Raw genomic sequence first — 21,824 nt, 5'->3', positions numbered from 1 at the left:
ACAGAGTGTCTGATGAACTATGGATGGAGGTTCGTGACATTGTACAGGAGACAGGGATCATGACCATTCCCAAGAAAAAAAATGCAAAAAAGCAAAATGGCTGTCTGAGGAAGCCTTACAAATAGCTGTGAAGAGAAGAGAAGCGAAAAGCAAAGGAGGAAAGGAGAAATATTCCCATCTGAATGCAGAGTTCCAGAGAATACCGAGAAGAGATGAGAAAGCCTTCCTCAGCGATCAGTGCAAAGAAATACAGGAAAACAATTGAATGGGAATGACTAGAGATCTCTTCAAGAAAATTGATACCAAGGGAACATTTCGTGCAAAGATGGACTCAATAAAGGACAGAATTGGTATGGACCTAACAAGCAGAAGATATTAAGAAGAGGTGGCAAGAATACACAGAAGAACTGTACAAAAAATATTTTCACGACCCAGATAATCACGATGGTGTGATCACTCACCTAGAGCCAGACATGCTGGGATGTGAAGTCAAGTGGGCCTTAGGAAGCATCACTACGAACAAAGCTAGTGGAGGTAACAGAATTCCAATTGAGCTGTTTCAAATCCTAAAAGATGATGCTGTGAAAGTGCTGCACTCAATATGCCAGCAAGCTTGGAAAATTCAGCAGTGGCCACAGGACTGGAAAAGGTTAGTTTTCATTCCAATCCGAAAGAAAGGAAATGCCAAAGAATGCTCAAACTACCGTACAGTTGTACTCATCTCACATGCTAGTAAGGTAATGCTCAAAATTCTCCAAGCCAGGCTTCAGCAATATGTGAACTGTGAACTTCCAGATGTTCAAGATGGTTTTAGAAAAGGCAGAGGAACCAGAGATCAAATTGGCAACATCTGCTGAATCATCAAGAAGGCAAGAGAGTTGCAGGAAAACATCTATTTCTGCTTTATTGACTATGCCAAAGCCTTTGATTGTGTGGATCACAGTAAACTGTGGAAAATTCTGAAAGAGATAGGAATACCAGACCACCTGACCTGCTTCTTGAAAAACCTATATGCAGGTCAGGAAACAACAGTTAGAAGTGGACATGGAACAACAGACTGGTTCCAAATAGGGAAAGGAATATGTCAAAGTTGTGTATTGTCACCCTGCGTGTTTAACTTATATGCAGAGTACATCATGAGAAACTCTGGGCTAGATGAAGCACAAGCTGGAATCAAGATTGCCAGAAGAAATGTCAATAACCTCAGATATACAGATGACACCACCCTGATGGCAGAAAGTAAAGAAGAACCTCTTGCTGAAAGTGAAAGAGGAGAGTGAAAACTGTTGGTTTAAAGCTCAACATTCAGAAAACTAAGATAATGGTGTCCGGTCCCATCACTTCATGGCAAATGGGGAAACAGTGGAAACAGTGACAGACTTTATTTTGGGGGGCTTCAAAATCACTGCAGATGGTGACTGCAGCCATGAAATTAAAAGACGCTTCCTCCTTGGAAGAAAAGTTATGACCAACCTAGACAGCATATTAAAAAGCAGAGACATTACTTTGCCAACAAAGGTCTGTCTAGTCAAGGCTATGGTTTTTCCAGTAGTCATGTATGGATGTGAGAGTTGGACTATAAAGAAAGCTGAGCGCCAAAGAATTGATGCTTTTGAACTGTGGTGTTGGAGAAGACTCTTAAGAGTCCTTTGGACAGCAAGGAGATCCAACCAGTCCATCCTAAAGGAGATCCGTCTTGAGGGTTGGTTAGAAGGACTGATGTTGAAACTGAAACTCCAATACTTTGGCCACCTGATGCGAAGGGCTGACTCATTTGAGAAGACCCTGATTCTGGGAAAGATTGAAGGCAGGAGGAGAAGGGGGGATGACAGAGGATGAGATGGTTGGATGGCATCACCAACTCAATGGACATGAGTTTGAGTAGACTCCGGGAGTTGGTGATTGACAGGGAGGCCTGGTGTGCTGGGGTCCTTGGGGTCACAAAGAGTCAGACATGACTGAGTGACTGAACTGAACTGAGCTTGACTGATCACAAACAAAATTGGAGAAGTTTTGGAAAAGTTTTGAGCTAAGATAATTTGCATATTCATGTAGGGACTTGGCCTTGGAAGCTTTAATTGATTACAATCACAAGGGCCAGAAAAGGTCAGTGTTACCATCCCTTCAGTTCAGTCGCTCAGTCATGTCCAACTCTTTGTGACCCCATGGACTGCAGCATGCCAGGCTTCCCTGTCCATCACCCACTCCTAGAGCTTGCTCAAACTCATGTCCATTGTGTCACTGATGCCATCCAGCCATCTCATCCTGTGTCGAGGTTCCATTTGATGTGGTAGTTAAGCTCTTCAGGCTAATCTTTATCACTGAAAAAACTGGGAGTCTTTACCTTTGTCGTTGTAAACAACAACAATTGACATTATCTTTGCTATTGTTCCATGGGATTCCCCGATGGCTCAGATGGTTAAGCGTCTGCCCACAATGGGGGAGACCTGGGTTCAATCCCTGTGTTGGGAAGATCCCCTGGAGAAGGAAATGGCAACCCACTCCAGTATTCTTGCCTAGAAAATTGAATGGCTGGGGGAACCTGGTGGGCTACAGTCCATGGGATCGCAAAGAGTCAGACAGGACTGAGGGACTTCACTTTCACTTTCTTGCTATTGTTACCTTTCTTGCCTATAAGAGTTATTTCTGCATTCTTTTGTTCCCTTGAAAGTGAAAGTGTTAGTCACTCTGTCATGTCCGATTCTTTGCAACCCCATGGACTATAGCCCACCAGGCTCCTGTCCATGGAATTCTCCAGGCAAGAATATTGGAATGGGTTGCCATTTCCTTCTCCAGGGGATCTTCCTGACCCAGGGCTTGAACCTGGTAATTACTGAGACCCGTTTGCTCTCTGTATAATTCTGTTGCCATTTTTACACCTGAACATTTTTGTGCTACCTTTGCAGAGTAGAGAGTCATGAGAAAATGTTCTAGGACAAATATATGTGCTGCATGCAGTAAACTGAGAAAACTCCACAAGGCCGGTTTGTTTTGGCTCCCTGCTTCGTCTGGTCTTGGAGATCAGATGCTCTTTTCCCCCAAGCACAGGGCGCACACCTCTCCCGAGGGTCTTGTGACCAGCTTCATGGAAGAAGTTCAGAGAGTCCTTCCCGAATTTGCTGTTTCTCACATTCCTTCAGCTTAAAATACTCAGTCTCCCAAGGTGCCATGTTTGGGGGTGGCACAACCTGAATCCTGTTAGTTCCAGGGTAGATCCTCCTCTGGCCATGCTCCTTCTTTCATCCATTCTCATGTCGTCATCCCAAACAATCCTTCCTTCCGTCTTACTCTGTTTTGCACCAGATGGAAAGAATCAATGTCTTGGGCTGGTTCCCAACGCCTGTCCTGTTTGGGGAGCTGTGTTCCCAGTACCCCAGGTTGAAATTCTGAATACACGTCTCATAGCACCATTGTTATCCTGTGTATGAGGTTTTTGGTCCATTATGGGTTAACTAAACCTTTTTAAAGGGCTCCCCTGGGCATCTTGCCAAGATGTATAAGTAGCTTTGTTTTCATGGGAAAATGTGTTTAAAGTTCCAAACAGCTAATTTACACATGAACTCTTGTGTAAGTTGGGAAATGTCTGCATGAATTAGGGAGGCTTGGAAGCAGGGGACACAGAAACCGGGACTGTCTTGGTCGCGCTTGGTTGATTTGTTTTGTAGCTCTTTTTCCTTTATTCATATTGTTTCTCACTTACTTGAGGGAATAAATTTAGCATATTATGATATGCTTTCTTTCACCCATCGCCGCCCCCCCCCCCAGATTTAAAAGTTCTGGGTGAAACTAAAAAGAGTTTATGTGTTTTCAGCCTCATCATTATTTTTTTTAAAGACCGCTTGGTTTCTACGGATGGAAGATTTAGCCATATTTGAATCAGCTCTGTTTCCGAGCCATTAGGACTTAATGAAGGGCACTCAGCTCTTGTGAGGTGACTTTTATTTTTATTTCCATTACAAGTCTGTGGTCTGGGGAAAGCAATCGTGACGGTCGTATAGTTCTACGTTAGAAAGGCGAAGAAACTAAGCTTAAATTAGATTGAAAATGCCAGTTCTTATTCATAAGTCCTGGAGTACACCTCTGTGATTATCATTTCATTGCGGTTGCATCTGAGGCCTAGAGGTTCAATTAATGAGAGCGTTGGGACTTGACCCTGGGTTTCTAGGCGTTTGAAGACTTCTGGGGCTTAGCCAGAATATAGAAATTTGAAAGGCAATTCACTACTTCTGGATCACCTGCTGTTTTGTAGTGTGTTTCATATATTTTTTATTTGTAAGGCGATTAGAGTGTTGATGCCATGTCTCGTAAGATTGTGATACTGAAAATGTGACTGTAGAGGCCTTAGGTGCCCAGATGCTGAATACAGAGTGACTCGGTCATGGAAAAGAAGTCAGCATTACCTTAGTGCCTTAACGTATGTTTAGGGGAGCAGAAAGATTGGCAGAAATGACAGAGGAAAATGAGAATCTAGGGTTTAAAATGCATTAGCTGCTTAATTGGAGAAGGCAGTGGCAACCCACTGTAGTGTTCTTGCCTGGAGAATCCCAGGGACAGAGGTGCCTGTCTATGGGGTCGCACAGAATCGGACATGACTGAAGCGACTTAGCAGCAGCTGCTTAATAATTATTCATATTTTCTTCCCCCATATTTTTATATCAGCCACAGTTCAGTTCCCACTGACTTCAAAAGAAGCTGGGCATGTGGACTTAGTAAGAGAGGAATGTGATTAAAATTATTGGCAATTTTGAATTAATAGTGCTTTTAGCAAAAAGTATTTCCTGGGTACTTGCTGTTTATAAACCAGCAAGCAATACAGCACACTTTTCTTCACCATGACAAATAGGCTTCTACTTCAGTGAAGTCTGAATGCATCTTGTGACTATTACTGCAGCTGGGTAGAAAGTACTCCCACTCTATAGCACTGAAGTGAAGGGCCGCTGGGGGTAAGGGACAGCAGGATTTCCCCTTTTTATTAAAAGTGCTTTGAAGAGTAAAGAAGAGTTTGTTCAGTCATAGGGCTTCAGACCACGGAGTACTAGCTGACTTATTGTTGGCTTGAAAATATATTTGCCTGCTGTCGAATATGGGTATTTTCCTTGCTTAAAGAAAAGTACAGGCCCTGGTTAAGCCTGCACAGAACATGGAGCTTGCAGGGCCAGAGAATGGTGTGTCCCCAGGGCTGCCTCACACACAGACCGCTGGTCTGTAGCCCTCACGGGGCTGGTCCCTGGCCGGTTCTGCACTCATGGGCGCCATCAAGTGGCAGCATCAGGAACTGAAGCTGCTAACGCAGAACCACACCCTCCTCCACCAAGCGCTGCTGAGAAACACAGTTTTGCTTTTTTATATGGAGGAGTGAGACTGTTTTGGATCAAGAGAGATGGGGGGAAGCTATGATCTAACAGTAATGAGGCTGGAGGTGTGTCTGGCCATTGGATCCCTGAGCAGCCATTGTATTTGTGTGTGTGTGTGTCAGAGTCGCTCGGGCGTGCCCCGACTCTTTGTGACCCCATGGTCTCTACAGTCTCCGGGATTCTCCAGGCCAGAATACTGGAGTGGGTAGCCTTTTCCTTCTCTGGGGGATCTTCCCAACCCAGGGATCGAACCCAGGTGTCCAGCATTACAGGCAGATTCTTTACCATCTGAACCACAAGGGAAGCCATTGTATTTGGGATCCTCTTAATCCTGCATTCTTAGGGAGAGAACTAGAAATTCATTTCAAGCTTTTCTTTACTGGAAGAAACTTTAGTGCAGTTTTTCAAATAGCCAGGTGACTCCCACGTTTAGGATAGTAGCAGTTGTTGTTAATTGCCAGATATAATGCTGATTTAAATGATTTTTAAAAAGTAATTTATATTTTTATTTTGGGCTGTGCTGGGTTTTCATGGCTGAGCGTGGGCTTTCTCTAATGGAGAGTGGAGGCTTCTCTCTAGTTGCAGTTCACAGGCTTCTCACTACGGAGCGCAGGCTCAGTAGCTGTGGCACACAGGCTTAATTGCCCCATGATATGTAGAATCTTCCTGGACCGGGGATCGAACCCGTGTCCCCTGCATTGGCAGGCAGATTCTTAACCTCTGGACCACCAGGGAATTCCAATGATTTTAACGTCAAGAAACATGGATCAGGCCTCTGCCACACACAGGGTAGTAGGCCTGCTGCTGGGCACGTGTAAGGTCTCTGTCCTTGAGGCTTGCAGAATGGCTTGGGCAGCAAGCATATGAATGAAAGTTAACAGCATGCCAAATGCGCAGCGTGCATATCAGGCTCAGGGCTATCTCTCAGGTATTGTTCAGACAAACTGGGACGTGAGCCTTTGAGGATGGGGAGATCTCGGCAGACAGTGAAGGCACTTGAGAGCTTGAGACGTGGGCCAACATGCATGGGACTCGGGGTGCATGCGAGGGGACCAGGGATGCTTAGGTGGAGAGTCTGTTGTAGAAGTAATTGAAAGGAAATCAGAGTTGCAAAAAGATAAGATTGTGAAGAACTTAAATGAAAGTTTGACCAAACTTAATATTTCCAAAATAAGAGGGTAAAATATTCCATGGATGAACTAATTGTTGGATGTATCTGTGAAGCAGTCTTAGTGTTCCCCCTGCTCCCCCCCACCCCGATTTAGGAAGCATTAAGGCTATTAAATGTGTGAATTGAAGGATTTTTGGAAGAGTTTATCTTTAAAGTTTTTTTTATTCTTTATAATTCTGTGAAATTGAAAGTAACTCTTCTAAAAGGAGTATCATTTCCAAAGAGACTTGTCTTAATTACATTTGATGGTGTTAATTTCAAAAGGGATAGCTGACTGAAAAATATTGCCAGTAACTTCTAAGATCCAAAGGGTGACAGTCAGCCTTCTGTGATTTGGGTAAGAGAGAAAAAAATAAAATGAAAGTAGAGTTAAGATTGTAAACACAATGTCTGTTCCAAGATCGGGTGTCCCTGCTTGAGGTCGGTGACAGAGTTCCCTGCACTTTCCTGCAGTTGATTCAGAGGGACCCACGGTCTGCAGTTACAGCATTTGCAGTGACAGATAATAGAAGCATAGCTACTGCCACAACTTAGTCTTCAGAAAATGTCCCCCCCCCCCCCCACCGTGGGCACTCCACGTGGCACTCCACAGTTCTCATGAATTCTCTCAACAGTATCTCCTTCACTAATGCAGCATCAGATATCAAATAGTAACTTTTTGTAATGTCTCTCAGCCTAGACTGGTAACAGAACACCAAAGTGCAATTCAGGATAGTTTTCTGAGGACTTGAATCTCTGCAGTCAGACGAAGGCAGTTCACTGGAGCTCTAGCTTAATTCAAGAATGAAATGTAAGAATATGGAAAGCAGTGATTCTTGACTAGTGAGTCTCTTTTGCACCATACCTTCTTTGGGAACTTGGTGATAAGTCTGATGGAGCCCTCTTCTCCCCCAGTGCACTTAGGCGTGATCTCACCAAGTTTTGCATGTTATTTGAGTCAGTTCACAGTGTCAGGGGGTTCACACCCTCACAGCCCTCAGCGGCGCTCACCCACAAACCACAGGCTGCACACCCTTGGTCTGGAGAGGCAGGACGACTACACACAGTAAGCAGACACGGTGAAAACCTGGAGCACAGGCATGTTCGGACTGAGAAAACAGATTCATCTGCTTTAACAAGAAACCAAACTGAAGATAAGATTGGTTTCCCTTTATGAAAGCCAGTGATCGTGATGGGACGAGTCTGAACAAGAGACGCTTATTCCACTTTGGCAAGAATGTGGTCAGGAATGTGATTTTTCTTAGAGAGCAACTGAATATTCTGTAGCACACTGAAAAGGATCCCAAAGCTTGCTCTTAGAGAGAAAGCTATAGTAATTTAAACCTAGAAGAATTATAAGGCAAATGTTACCAACAACCATCTGAGCTACTTTTAAAAATACAAATCATTGGTATATTTGGTTTTTGTATTCTTGGTAAAGAGTTCATAGTATGTCTAACTTTAAGCATTTATGGATTCTTGGTGAACCTAAAATAAAAACCTTGTGTAATAGAATCTTGGGAAGCTGAATGTTTGCTTTGGGGATTATCTTTGAGCCAGTTACATGTTGAAAACATCTTGTTTGTTTATTCAGTTATGTTGGCTTAATATCTTCATGATAGTTTTTTTTGTGTGTTGCAGTGTTTTAATCCTGGGAGCTTCAGGTGGAGTTGGTACTTTTGCTATACAGGTAAGACAATTTATCTTGTGACTAGGAAGATTATTATTTTCATGAATTAAAAAATTTATATATTGTGGATTACTTTTCCTTGAAAGTGGAGAGAAATTACATTCATTGTGATTTCAGCTTGCTCTCCTAAGAAGGAAATTTTCTTAGAAGGAAGCATTAACCTTTCCAGTGGTTTAATTATGAATTAGATTTGTGGATCTCCTGTGTAACAAATGGAGGAAAGCTTTCAGGGAGAAAGACCATGGGCAAGTGAAAATGGATGGAAGTTTGCAGTTTGGTAGAAATTAATAAGCTAGTTCTAAAAAATATATAAGACATGCAATAGCCAAGATGCTGTGTAAAGATGGTAGAACTCATATCTACAGAATCAATGCAATCTAATCAGAATAGCAGCTGCCTTTTTTTTTTTTTTTTTTTGCATAAATGGGCAAGTGAAACCTAAAATTATGCAGAATTTCAGGGGACCACAAATTGCCAAACAATCTTGGCAAAAAAGGACAAAATTGGAGGACTCACACTTCTCGATTTTAAAACTTAGTTACAGAACTATAGAAGTCAAAATGGTACTGGATTGGCTTTACCCCAAAAATGTTTTTGGTGTTAAAAAAAAAAAGAAATAGGAAAAAAAGAACTATACTTCAATAAAATATATATTAAAAGCAAAAAAAAAAGTATTTTCATCAAGTTAGATATATAGATCAATGAAATAGAATTGAACATCCAGAAGTAAACCGGTATATCTATGACCAGTTGATTTTTGACTAGGGTGACAAGACAGTTAAACAGGGAAAAGAATAGTCTTTTCAGTGAATGGTACTGAGGCGACTAGACATCCACATATAAAAGGATGAAGTTGGACCCCTATCTCACATCATATGTGAAAACTAATTCAAGCTGGGTCAAAGACCTAAATATAAGAGCTAAAACCATAAAACTCACAAGAAAACATGGGAGTAAATCTTCATACATTGGATTTGGCAATAGATTCTTAGACATGACACCAAGAGAACAAGTAAAACGAGAAAAAAATTAGATAAATTGGACTTCAGTAAATTGAAAACGTTTGTGCATCAAAGGGTACTATCAAGGAAGTAAGAAGACAACACACAGAATGAGAGCAGATATTTACAAATTATTTATTTAATAAGGATATAATAATACAGAATATAATATAATATACAGAATATGTAAAGAACCCTTACCAGCTCAACAACAAAAAGACAACCCAATTAAAAAATTAGCAAAGGGCTTGAGTAGACATTTCTTCAAAGAAAATCTAAAAATGGGCAGTAAGCCCATGAAAAAGTATTTAACATCATTCGTCATTAGGGAAATGCAAATCAAAACCACATGAATGATTGACTTAAGGAGATGTGGTATTTGTGTGTGTGTTTATGTATTTGTATATACATCCCCCCCACACACAAAATGCATATTACTAGCCATAAAAAACAACGAAATATTGCTATTCATAGCAACATGGATGGACCTAAAGAAATTATGCTTAGTGAAATAAGTCGGAGAAAGACAAATACTATATGATATCATTTATATGTGAAATCTAAAAAAATATAATACAAGTGAATCTATATACAAAACAAAAACGGAGTCAAAGACATAGAAAACAAACATGGTTACCAAAGGGAAGAGGCGGGGAGGGACAAATTAAGACTGTGGAGTTAATAGATACAGGCTACTATACATAAAATACATAAGCAACAAGGATTTACTGTATAGCACAGGGAATTGTACCTAATATTTTATAATAACTTATAGTGGAATATAGTGTGCAAAAAAACCCACAAAACCCTGAATACCTGAAATTAACACAACATTGTAAATCAACTATATTTCAGTTTAAAAAAAAAACACAGGTAGCACTTCACACATACTAGGATGGCTATTAAAAAAATGGAAAATAACAATGTTCACAAGGATGTAAAGAAATTGAAAGCCTTATATAGTGCTAGTGGGAATGTAAAATGGTGCAGCCACAGTGGAAAACAATTTGGCAGTTTCTTAAAATTCTTAATTCTGTATTAAACTTAGAATTACCCCGTGATCCAGCAGTTCCATTCCTAGGTGTATACTTGAGAGAAATGAAAATCTATGTTCAAGCAAAAACTTATATACAAATGTTCATTCGTAACATCAGTATTCATAATAGTCAAAGAAATGGAAAAAACCCTCATGTCTATCAACTAACAAATGGAAAAACAAAATGTGGTGTGTATATACACAAGGGAATGTTACTCAGTCATCAAAAGGAATGAAATTCTGATTCATGATACAGCATAGATAAACATTCAAAACATAATGCTAAGTGAAAGAATCCAGACAGAAAAGGTCACATTTTTGTATGATTCCATTTATATTGTGTCCAGAAGAGACAAATCCTTAGAGACAGAAAACAGATTAGTGGTTGCTAGTGGCTGGGGGGAAGAAATGGGAGATGGAGAGGACTCCCAAGAAATGCACACCTTGATTCATCTTAATTCACGTTTAGATACTGCTGTGGTCTGAATGTTTGTGCTCCTCTGAAATTCGTGTTTTGAAGTCCTGATGCCCATAGTGATAGTGTTGAGGCCTTTGGGAAGTGGTTAGGTCATGAGGGTGGAGCACTCGCGAATGATACTGAAGCCCTTATGAAAGAGGCCAGCAGAGCTCCCGAGCCCTTCTACCACGTGAGGACGCAGAGAGAAGGCTCAGGCTTCGGACCAGGAAGGTGGCTCGGAAGACACCTGGGTGCTGACACCCTGATCTTGGACTTCCAGCCTCCAGAACTATGAGAAGAACATTTTTGTTGTTCATAAGGTACCCAGTCTATGTTGTTACAGCAGCTCAAACAGACTTAAGGCAGATACCCCAGTGCCTAATCCATAGATTGTCAGTAAATGTGAATTAATAAGTAAATGGAAGAAAGGAAAAGAGGGAGGGAGGATGGGAGAAAAAGAGAAATATCATATTCTGCTGGTTAAAGTGTAATTAGTATAACTAGTTGGGAAAATACTTTGGCAGTATCTACTAATTATGAATATAAATTGCCCTGCGACAGCCTAGCAAAGTGTGAATGTACTTTGTAGATGGAAATACAGTCATCCCTCAGTATACCAACCTCAGATTTGTTCCAGGACCTCCGTGGATGCCAAAATCCATGGGTGCTCAAGTCCCTTTCATAAAATGGCATGAAGTGTCCAACTCTTTGAGACCCCGTGGACTGTAGCCTGCTAGGCTCGTCTGTCCATGGGATTCTCCAGGCAGGAATACTGGAGTGCGTTGCCATACCCTCTCCAGGGGATCTTCCTGACCCAGGGATCGAACCTGAGTCTCTTATGTCTGCTGCATTCACAGGCGCATTCTTTACCGCTAGCGCCACCTGGGAAGCCCAGATAAAATGGCATAGTATTTGTATATAACCTGCACACATCCTGTTGTATAATTTAAATCTTCTTTAGATTACTTATATTACCTAAAACAATGTAAATGCTATGTAAATAGTGTGCTGTTGATTCAGGTTTTGCTTTTTGAAAGTTTTTTTTCCTGGATATTTTAAATCCCTGGTTGGTTGAATTCACTGATGTGGAGTTCTTAGATACAGAGGGTCAACTGTACATGCATGTTCACCAAGATACGTCCGAGAATATCCCCCAGATATGTCCCAGGTATTATCCCCTAACTGGCCATCAACAGTAAAATGGGGAAGTGAGTGAAAGTCACTCAGTCATGTCTGACTCTTTGCGAGCCCATGGAAAGTTCATGGAATTCTCCAGGCCAGAATACTGGAGTGGGTAGCCTTTCCTTTCTCCAAGGGATCTTCCCAACCCAGGGATCAAGCCCAGGTCCTTCACACTGCAGGTGGATTCTTTATCAGCTGAGCCACCAGGGAAGCCCAAAATGGGAAGTGAAAAGTGAAGTTATTCAGTTGTGTACAACTCTTTGCAACCCCATGTACCATAGCCTACCAGGTTCCTCCATCCATGGGATTTTCCAGGCAAGAATACTGACGTGGGTTGCCATTTCCTTCTCCAGGTAAAATGGGGAAGTGAACTGCAATATATTCTTATGTTTAGAGTATTACACAGCCATGAAAACAAACTATTGGGGACTTACCTGGTGGTCCAGTAGTCTACCTTCCAATGCAGGGGATGCAGGTTTGATCCCTGGTCAGGGAACTACTATCCTACATGCCTCATGTCCCCAAAACTATAAACATAAAACAGAAGCAATATTGTAACAAATTCAATAGAGACTTTAAAAGTCGTCCACATCAAAAAAATCTTAAAAAAGCAAGCTATAGTTGTGCACAATGTAGTAGATGAATTTAACAAGTAGAAAGAAGTCAGAAACAAGAGTAAAACTTACATGATTCCATTTAATGATACTCAAGAACATGTACAACTAAACAGTAGTGTCTAAGGATGCTTATCTAGGTAGAAAAGCTTTTTTTTTTTAAATAGGTGAGGGGAGGCTTATGTAAAAGTCCCGTAGTTGTTATTACTTCTCAGGGAATGAGGAAGGTTTTGATTGGGAGGGGGAAGTGAGATATTCTAGTTCTTAATCTTGAGCAATGCTTAAGATAGTGTTTTCTTTGTAATAATTTGTTAAGCTGTACATTTATATTCCACACACTTTTCTCTGTGTGTTATGTTTCACAATAAAAACATATAAATAAAATTAGACAATTGATTAATAGAAAAATATCAAGGTTGAATCCCATACAAAGTTATCGTGAGAAAAAGAAACAATGAAGAGTAGAATAACATATCTACAGACAAGGAAAACACATGAGAAAACATCAAAATGAAACCTGCAATTTCAAAACAAGCTAAAAAGAACATTTTACAAAATACAAAGACATGAGTAAAATAAATCAGAATTGGAAAAACTCAGAAATAAAGTAAAAAGAAATAACAAAAGACTAAACTAGAAGGAGGGCTTCCCTGGTGATTCAGACAGTAGAGAATCTGCCTACAATGTGGGAGACCTGAGTTCGATCCCTGGGTCAGGAAGATCCCCTGGAAAAGGGAATGGCTAACCACTCCAGTATTCTTGCCTGGAGAATTCCATGGACAGAGGAGCCTGGCGGGCTACAGTCCATGGGGTCACAAAGAGTCGGACACAACTGAGCGACTTTCACTTTTCAAACTAGTAGGAACTCAAACACAACACGTAATGCCGTATTCTTGCCTGGAAAATCCCATGGGCAGAGGAGCCTAGCGGGCTAAAGTCCACTGGGTCACAAAAAGTCGGACATGAGTTTAGGCTAAACAGCAGCAGCGCAGCAGTAGAAACAATGTGTAAAGAGAAAAGTTGTAAATTGCAAAGAAAGGAAGAGATAAAGACAGATTCAAGAGAAAAGTGTCATGTATTGAAGATAGGAAAGGAAATTGCTGTATCAATGAGAGTCTCTGATGAGGAAAACCAAAACGAGGGAATAAAACAAATGCTAAAACCAGTAATTCAAGAAACTGCCCTACTTCCCTGAAGTTAAATGATTTGAAACTACATATTAAATGGCTGGAGTGCTTATTGAAGAACATGGGCCCAGAATGAGCAGTATCAAGGGAGACTAGCAAAATTACTGGCTTTTAAAGAAAAGGAGAAAAATAAAAAAAACTTTGGGACATCTTAAAAAAAAAAATGTGACATATGAGTAAAATTAGATGATCAGCACTTTTTGATAACAGTGCTTTAATGCTGGGACTGGAGTTGGAGTAACATTTAAGACACTTGAGGAAGAATATGCTAAAATTTTATATACAGCAAAACTGGCCTCTGTATACTAAAGGACATATACGAACTGTTAATAACATGCACGAACTTGAGGAGTATGTTCTTCTGATCTCTTTCTGAGAAATATACTAGAAAATGAGCTTCTGAAAACTAAAATGGCTAGAGACATAACCCTAAGGACTGGTGGTAAATGTTAAATATACAGTTATCTGTAGAACTAAAACTTCATGACGGCTTAGAGAGTACAGTGTAACTCTGTCAAAGTAAACAGTACAGCTGTTTTTAAAAAGGAGGAATAGTGGGAAAGCATATGTAAAATTATTTGAATGCTTTCATTGATCATATTGGGCATGATTATAGTACTATTATTCAGAGACTGGTATGTGTGTAATATACAATAGAACAGTTGGGTACTTATGGCATATTTTAATTCTATAATCCCCTTTGTCTTTGACCATCAGGATTTTAGTAGTGGAAGAAAGGAGATACAGATGTAATAGAGGTTAAGTAAAAACTTGATAGTCCGGAGTTTGAATTGAAAAATTCAAAATGAACTCAAGAGCTATTTTATATATGTGTGTATGCAAAACTGACTCTTGAAATATCATTGCTCACATGCATACAAAAATTCAGGGCCTTGGAGTAATGGCAGATTCCAGACCTATGGCATGAAATGTATAAGAATGAGCGTAGAATATATAAAATAGCAGAGAAGTTAGTAATGACTAGTTGAATCATGTCAAAAAGACTCAGCAGCCAACTTGAAGAAATTCCTAAAGGTTGTCAAAGAAGACAGTTTGAGCTTCAGAAATAGTCATGGTAGTTACAAAAGAATGAAAGCTTCCAAATATTTTTAAATCCATGACTTAAATGAGTTCATGATGATATTTTTTAAAGTCACTTGGAAGATGATAGGAAACCAATTTATTATTTTATAAACTAAAAAAGGAAACAATTATTTGCCCTTTCTATGTGAATTGTACACCTGAATAAACAAAGTAGTCTATGAGGAGAGGTGTTTCTTTATAAAGTATTCCAACTACTAAGTGAACACGGGAGAGAGAGAATAGCAGCGTTTTGCAACCACCAGCAGACAACCACTGAGATTTAATAAAAAGAGGGACAAGCAGACATGCTCAGCCTTCCGTAGTTTGCAGATGCTGTTCTTAATATTGCTAAGAGGATATAAACAGGAAACACAGAGGACAGAGTAGTATGTGGAACTGTCCCAGGTGTGCAGGCAGAAATTCCAGAGTTTCCAGGGGAAAACTCTGCAGGGTACATAGCCTAGATTCCTTTGCAGATAAATTTTAAGTGAAGGGGGGATAGAAGAGGAGCCTATAGTTAAAAAAAAAAGGACATATTTTTAAAATGCACAGGACTAAACTGTAGTGTCTAGGAAATACATACTTGGATAATAAAACCTTTTTTTTTAATTTTTTAATGCAAGGAGGTGATTTACTCTAAGCATCAGGGTGATGGTGACTTTTGGGAGGGAGAGGGCACGTGTAGAGCTCTTGGAGTGGCTGCCAGCTTGCTGTCCCGGTCGGAGTGCTGTCTGCCTTAGAGACGTCTCCTTGTGTTGTATTATTTCTTCTTATTATTTTTAACAGTTTACATAAAATTGTTTTTAAATCTAAAGCTGCTTTAAAACCTTTCAGTAGTGTGCAGTGATAGTAGATGGGAAGATTCCCTGGAGGAGGAAATAGCAACCCACTCCAGTGTTCTTGCCTGGAGAATCCCATGGACAGAGGAGCCTGGTAGGCTACAGTCCATGGGGTTGCAAAAGGGTCAGGCATGAAGAAGCGACTAAACGTCAACAACAGCAGTGATAGTAGATAGTTCTAAGTAGGAGAGGAAAATCTAGAAATTTGGAAAAAAATTAATGGAACTTCTCAAGATGTGACAAATTCTTTCTATTTAATACTGTTTAAGAGAAGCACAAATGAAATATTGGTGCTTAGAAGACAGTTTCCTTTTTTCTTGACAGTTTCTTTTTTCTACAGATACTAGATATTCACCTTGGATTGTATTCTTCACATATTTGAGTTGAGTTTAGGACTTGATGTTGAAAGCAACGTGTCATTATACTTAATTGTCTCTGTTTTTGGCCCATAAACATAAAATATCATATTTGATGTCAGCTTAAATGTTTTAATTCCTCCTCAGATTTCCAGAGTATATTCCTTGGTTAATATTACTTTTTAAAAGTGAGAAGTTAGATAAGATTATGAATAGTTTTTAAATCCTTTATTTTTTTTGTAGTTAACAGATCTCCAGCCTTTGTGTATGTACCACTGATTGGGGTTTCAGTAGTGATCAGAACACAGATCTCACTTATTCTTATGAACCTCTACAACTTATATCAAGGAAGCTTGGGAAATTGATACTGAGGACAGGAATGAGAAAACAACTAATTTGTTATGACCTACAACTGTCCATTTGAAAATTTCTCAGTGAACATCAAGTAACTGTTCTCAGATTTTTGCTGATAATGGCTCCCTTTTAATTGTATGAAATTGCATTGTAGGAAAGAATGACAGCAATTTTGGAGCATGAGGCTTTCTGGATACTTAATCCTGAATCCTTCTTTATATTTGTCTAGTTATTTTAAGATATAAAGTATCTGCATTTTAAATCCCGCAAACCATTTGTTTAGGTCTTTTTACTCCAAAGGAGAGGAGGACCTGATCCATGTTTTGGAAGTAAAATGACCACATTTCCCTCCCCTATTTTTAATAGCACCTTTCACTTATTTCCCAGTACCTGATTGCTTTGATGCAGTTGTCTGACTCAAGGTTCTACTTACTGGAGGTGCAAATGAAGTGATGTTGTGTTTTTATGTTCTGGATGCATTTGAAATAGTTATTTTCTGAGGATGTGTTTTTTTTTCCCCCCATTACCTTTGTCATCATTGAAAATGCTAAGCTTAAGGCCATCAACTTTTGTCTTTTCTGATGGCTGGTGAGGCTCTGAGCCCTTCTTTAAATGAGTTGGTTATAACTTCACGAAATTAAGGTGACTCACTGTCCCGTCAAGGGAAAATGAGATCTGTTTTTTGGATCTTTCTTTGTGAACAAAAATTTAGTCATTTTTACTAGCCTCTGGCAAATGGCTTCCTGTAGTTCTTGTTAAGAGAAAGCACTTAGAATTGTCTAGAGATTAAGCTGATGTATGGATATCATGTGGTGCCAACTGTTTTTTGTTTAATGCAGTTTTTCTGCCCCCCTCCCCTTTTTTTTTTTCCTTTTTGGGCAGGTGATGAAAGCATGGGATGCTCATGTGACAGCAGTCTGCTCCCAGGATGCCAGTGAACTTGTGAGGAAGCTTGGGGCAGATGATGTGATTGATTACAAATCCGGAAGTGTGGAAGAGCAGTTGAAATCTTCAAAGCCGTATGTATCCAAACAGTGTGCACATTGGGAAGGTGGGAACAAGGACGATTGATAATGCACGCCTGAGATGGTTTGGTGGCCTTACAGTCATGTTGGTGTCTTAAAGAAGAGTCTGTGAAAACACTTCGTGTCACTAGAGGTCATTTAGGTTGGTTTCTGTTTTTTCTCTAGATATTAATATAGCACGATCATGAACTGTGATTTGTACTGAGGAAGATACTTTGCTTACCTGGCCTATTGCTAATTTTTAAGTTAACTTTTATTGCTGGTGTGTAAGAAGGCCAGATTGGAAGTACATTTCCCCCAGTGGCATTTGTCACCACGAGTATAACATAGAGCAGTACCTGACATATGTGATTAGTGTTTTGCCTTTTTAATGGGGGTTTCAGAGAAGCAAAGGCCATGTAGACACCAGTATTGGAAGCCTGTGAATGTTGTCACTGCACCTGAATGCCAGGTTGTTATTTGACCAAACATACCAAGTGGGAGCGGAGTCTGGAATTCTCTCAGGCCCCCGTCCATCCTGACTGTGGCTCAGGCAGAGACAGGGAGGTGTTTCAGAACCTGGTCTTCACTCAGCCCAGGCAAAGCTGCAGCAGAGTGTCTCAGGAGCTATTTCACTGCTTCTGTTTCAAAGATTTTTCCTTTTTAAATTAGTTTTTTTTTTTATTCATATGGCTGGTGCCAGGTCTTAGTTGTGGCATGTGGGATCTAGTTCTCCACCAGGGATTGAACCAGGCCCCCTGCGTTGGGAACATGGAGTCTTAACCACTGGACCATCAGGGAAGTCCCTTAAATTAGTTTTCAGAAGCTAATTATTGTTGCTCACTTTAAGTAAAAGTATATTTTCATAGGTTTAAAAAAAGAGAAAAAGACCTAGGCTTCCACATAGTAGTAATGTCAGCCGTCACCTCTCTTCTGCTGCTTCTAGGAATAGCCGCAGGAGACAGGCCAAGGCCGACCATCTCCCCGCTGTCCACCTTTAGTTTTATGCATGTCCGAAGTCTGTCTCCAGAGAATAGGAGCCCTGGCGGGTGAAGGCGGGCGCGCACACAGGCCGGCCTCCCCTCTGCACCTCACTGCTCCTCTGCGTCTCTGTCCAGGGGCTTTGCTCCTCCCGTTTGCTCTTTTCCAGTCAGAGAACCTCACTAGCTCACAAACGCAGGCTGTTATTTTTTGAATGACTGCTTAGTTAAAATTGATCTTTGCAGCTTCTGCCTGGAGGTTGGTCTCTTAATCCACCTAGAATAAATTTGTTCCTCTTTGCAAATGGCCTTTCAGATTTGAATCCTAGGATTTTACAACAGGAAAGGGCTTTGAAGTCCTTCAGCCCCACTCTGTCATGCTACAGCCAAGAAGATAAGGGGCAGAGAATTTAGGAGTATTTTTCGTGCTCAGGATGATGCCACTTCATCATTAGTGGGAGAGCCAGGTATGCAGCCTGGTCTCTGGACTACTTTTTCCAGGCAGTGCCAATTCTATAATGGTAGGCTGTCCTCTGTGATGCCTTGGCTTCCCTCATAGCTCAGTTGGTAAAGAATCCACCTGCAAGCAATGCAAGAGACTCCGGTTCGATTCCTGGGTTGGGAAGATCCGCTGGAGAAGGGATAGGCTACCCACTCCAGTATTCTCAGGCTTCCCTTGTGAATTAGCTGGTAAAGAATCCGCCTGCAATGTGGGAGACCTGAGTGTGATCTCTGGGTTGGGAAGTTCCCCTGGAGAAGGGAAAGGCTACCCGCTCCAGTATTCTGGCCTGGAGAATTCCATGGACTGTCAGACATGACCGAGTGACTTTCAGTTTCAGGCTGCCCTGAAGTTTTATCTAAATTATATTTAATTTAAATAATTATATCTAAATTATATTTAATTTGTATAATTTAAATTATAAATCATATTTGTTTATCTAAAATTTGGGAATGAAATAGGAACTTAAAAGTAGAAACTGACACTCATGAATTTTCTTTTTTTTTTTTTTTTAATGAGAAGGATAATCTAGTAAGGTCACTCTTCACTTCATATGCTTAAATTTTTATTTGCCCTTGTTTAGTTTAGTCCCATGAAAGATTCAAGGGCCACAAAGTTGGCCAAAATTGGTTTTAGAAGCTTTGATGTTTGACTTCATGCAGATGAATTTAGAAGGGAAAAAGGGTTTATGGAAAAGGAATTTTCTGTATTAGCTTGCTTGATGTATAAGCATGCATTCTGTAAATAGATCTTTGTTTTCAAAAGTATTTTAAAACTTCTTTGGGTTTTATTCACTTGAAGTGGAATATAGTGATTACAGCAATCTTAGATTAGATTTAAGGAGTTGAATATCTGCTAGTTCCTGTGGATTGCATCATGACTGTGTCTTTGGCAGTTAGAGCAGAACTGAAGGTGGAGAGCAGGCTGTTGATTTCTCTGTAGGCATTGCGCTGATGCTGTACGTGAAACCAAAAGAAAATTCCAGAAGGTGAAGAGGATGGTTCTACACACAGATCTGATTATGAAGGGAATAAAAGCAAATCACTCATGTGGGTCAAAATCTAATGCACTCCTGTCTTAAGTACTCACATGCAGTAAAGAGTACTGTGACTTACACTGGATGAATCGCTTTGCAGTTTTCTATAAAGCTTGAGTCAAGGTGTCTCAGCCTTGGCAACCTTAGTTTCTCAACTGTTGACATTTTGAGGCTGGATACTTATGTTGTGTGTGTTTTAGGATGTTTAGTCATCACCCCCAGCCTACAAATGCTAATACCCCCTTGCCACCACCTCTCCCAATTGTCACAACTAAAAATCTCTCAAAACATTGCCTAATATGTCTCCTGGGGACCAAAATCACTCTCAGTTGAAAACCACTTGTGTAAGTCATTTTTAAAGTATTAGAAAATAAGATGATTTTGTGATTTTAAAAAAGTAATCACATTTGACTTACCTTGGAGAAAACCCAGTAAGTAGATGTGCCTCTTCTCGTTTGTCCGAGCAGCCACCCCTCTGCTGTTTGTGAGCTGTCACGGAAGCAAACCGTGGGGCTAGCTGGTGGAGGGGTGAAGGCGGCTTGGAGCCCCGGGTCAAGGCTGACCGGGACGTTGTGATGTGGCTCTTCCCATCCAGGTTTGACTTTATCCTCGACAGTGTTGGCGGATCCACCGAGACGTGGGCTCTGAGTGTCCTCAGGAGGTGGTCGGGAGCCACGTACGTGACTCTGGTGACCCCCTTCCTCCTGAACATGGACCGCTTGGGCATCGCGGACGGCATGCTGCAGACGGGCGTCACCGTGGGCTCTAAGACGTTGAAGGTAGGAGTAGAGTCTTGGTTGGCGCGAGCCAGCAGGCACCTCAGGCTTCTGGGACTGGGTTTCCTCTGAGCCTTTTCTCCTCCAAGAGAAAAGAAACTCTGGAATCCCATACTGACTGGGTACAAATTCTTGCCTCCCCTTTGGTAGCTGTGTAACCCGTGAAAATGACTCAGTGTCACTAAGCCTCCGCATCTTCGCCTGTGAAATGCGGCTCATGGGGTCTCCCTTACTGTGTGTTGTAGGAATTAAATGAGATCTTCCATGTGAGGAATTTGGCACAACGCCTAGTACCTAAGGTGCGCTTATTAAATGATAGCCTTTATGATTAGCTATGTTACCTCTCTGGATTCCGTCCGATACAGCTTCTGTTTTTTTTTTTCTTGTCTGTGCCTGATGGCCCTCTCTGTTTCTCCATCTTAATAGATAAGTCTCTTGTGTAAGAAGGTGGAAGTTTTATTAAGACAGCATAGAGGTGGGTGTTTTCATGGTAGTAACACTGAGATATACCAGTACCTCAAATGGAATAAGTGATATAAAAATATAAAGATATGTGCTTTTTTTTTTTTTTTTAATTTGACAAACTACTTCAGGCTCAGGAGAAAGGCAGTAGAAGTTTCCCCGAGGGTAAAAAGATTGTATGTTGAGCTACACTGCCCTATATTTGCAAGGCGACTGGCTCAATAAGTATCTTCAGCTTCTTCCTGGTTCTAGAAATTACTTTGGAAGCTCTTGGGGGTGGGGTTTAGGACTTTAAGCCTCCTGATTGCTCTGTCCTGACTGAGTCCTTAGAGGTGAGGGGAAGGGCCGTGATGGAGGGGACACTGCTCAGTCCTTAGGCACTGGGTCTGGGTGACGGGAGTGAACAGACCGGGCAGTGCCCTACAGGTTCCTTCCTTTCCCTTGGTTCAGACGGCACCCAGGAGCAGTGTCCACAGGGCGCTGCGCTTTGGAGAGAGGAATCCTAGCTGACCTTTGTCTCTTCTTTCCCTTTTCATCAAACCCAAGCTTCCCAGGTGCTTTAACATACAAGTTGAAGTTTTCCATAAGATTTCACAGTTGGTGTTTGAGGGAGACCTCTAACAGGTTGAGCTTCAGAGTTGTCCTCTGAGAGTAAAACAGGCCTAGCTCTCTTCATTTTCCTTTCCCTTTCTTGAAAGATGAGAGTGGTAATCTCCTGCAAAAACCTTTTAAGTAGTTTCTGATGTCTTCCTGAGAATGTGCAC

The 21,824-nt window shown here is 40.9% G+C and overlaps 1 protein-coding gene across 1 annotated transcript in view; it reads left to right on the top strand.

Annotated features, from left to right (window-relative positions):
* Window positions 1–21,824, top strand: part of RTN4IP1 (reticulon 4 interacting protein 1) — a 50,140-nt gene that overhangs the window by 18,665 nt on the left and 9,651 nt on the right. Inside the window, exons 5-7 of the mRNA XM_043438954.1 lie at window positions 8,146–8,194; window positions 17,186–17,322; window positions 20,418–20,601. Of these exons, the coding sequence (XP_043294889.1) occupies window positions 8,146–8,194; window positions 17,186–17,322; window positions 20,418–20,601 (370 nt within the window). The remainder of the gene's footprint in view (window positions 1–8,145; window positions 8,195–17,185; window positions 17,323–20,417; window positions 20,602–21,824) is intronic.

Source organism: Cervus canadensis, chromosome 20, assembly GCF_019320065.1.
Source record: "Cervus canadensis isolate Bull #8, Minnesota chromosome 20, ASM1932006v1, whole genome shotgun sequence".
Lineage (NCBI taxonomy): Eukaryota > Metazoa > Chordata > Mammalia > Artiodactyla > Cervidae > Cervus > Cervus canadensis.
Note: the sequence above shows the minus strand (reverse complement) of the source record. Positions and strands in the feature narration are given on the sequence as shown.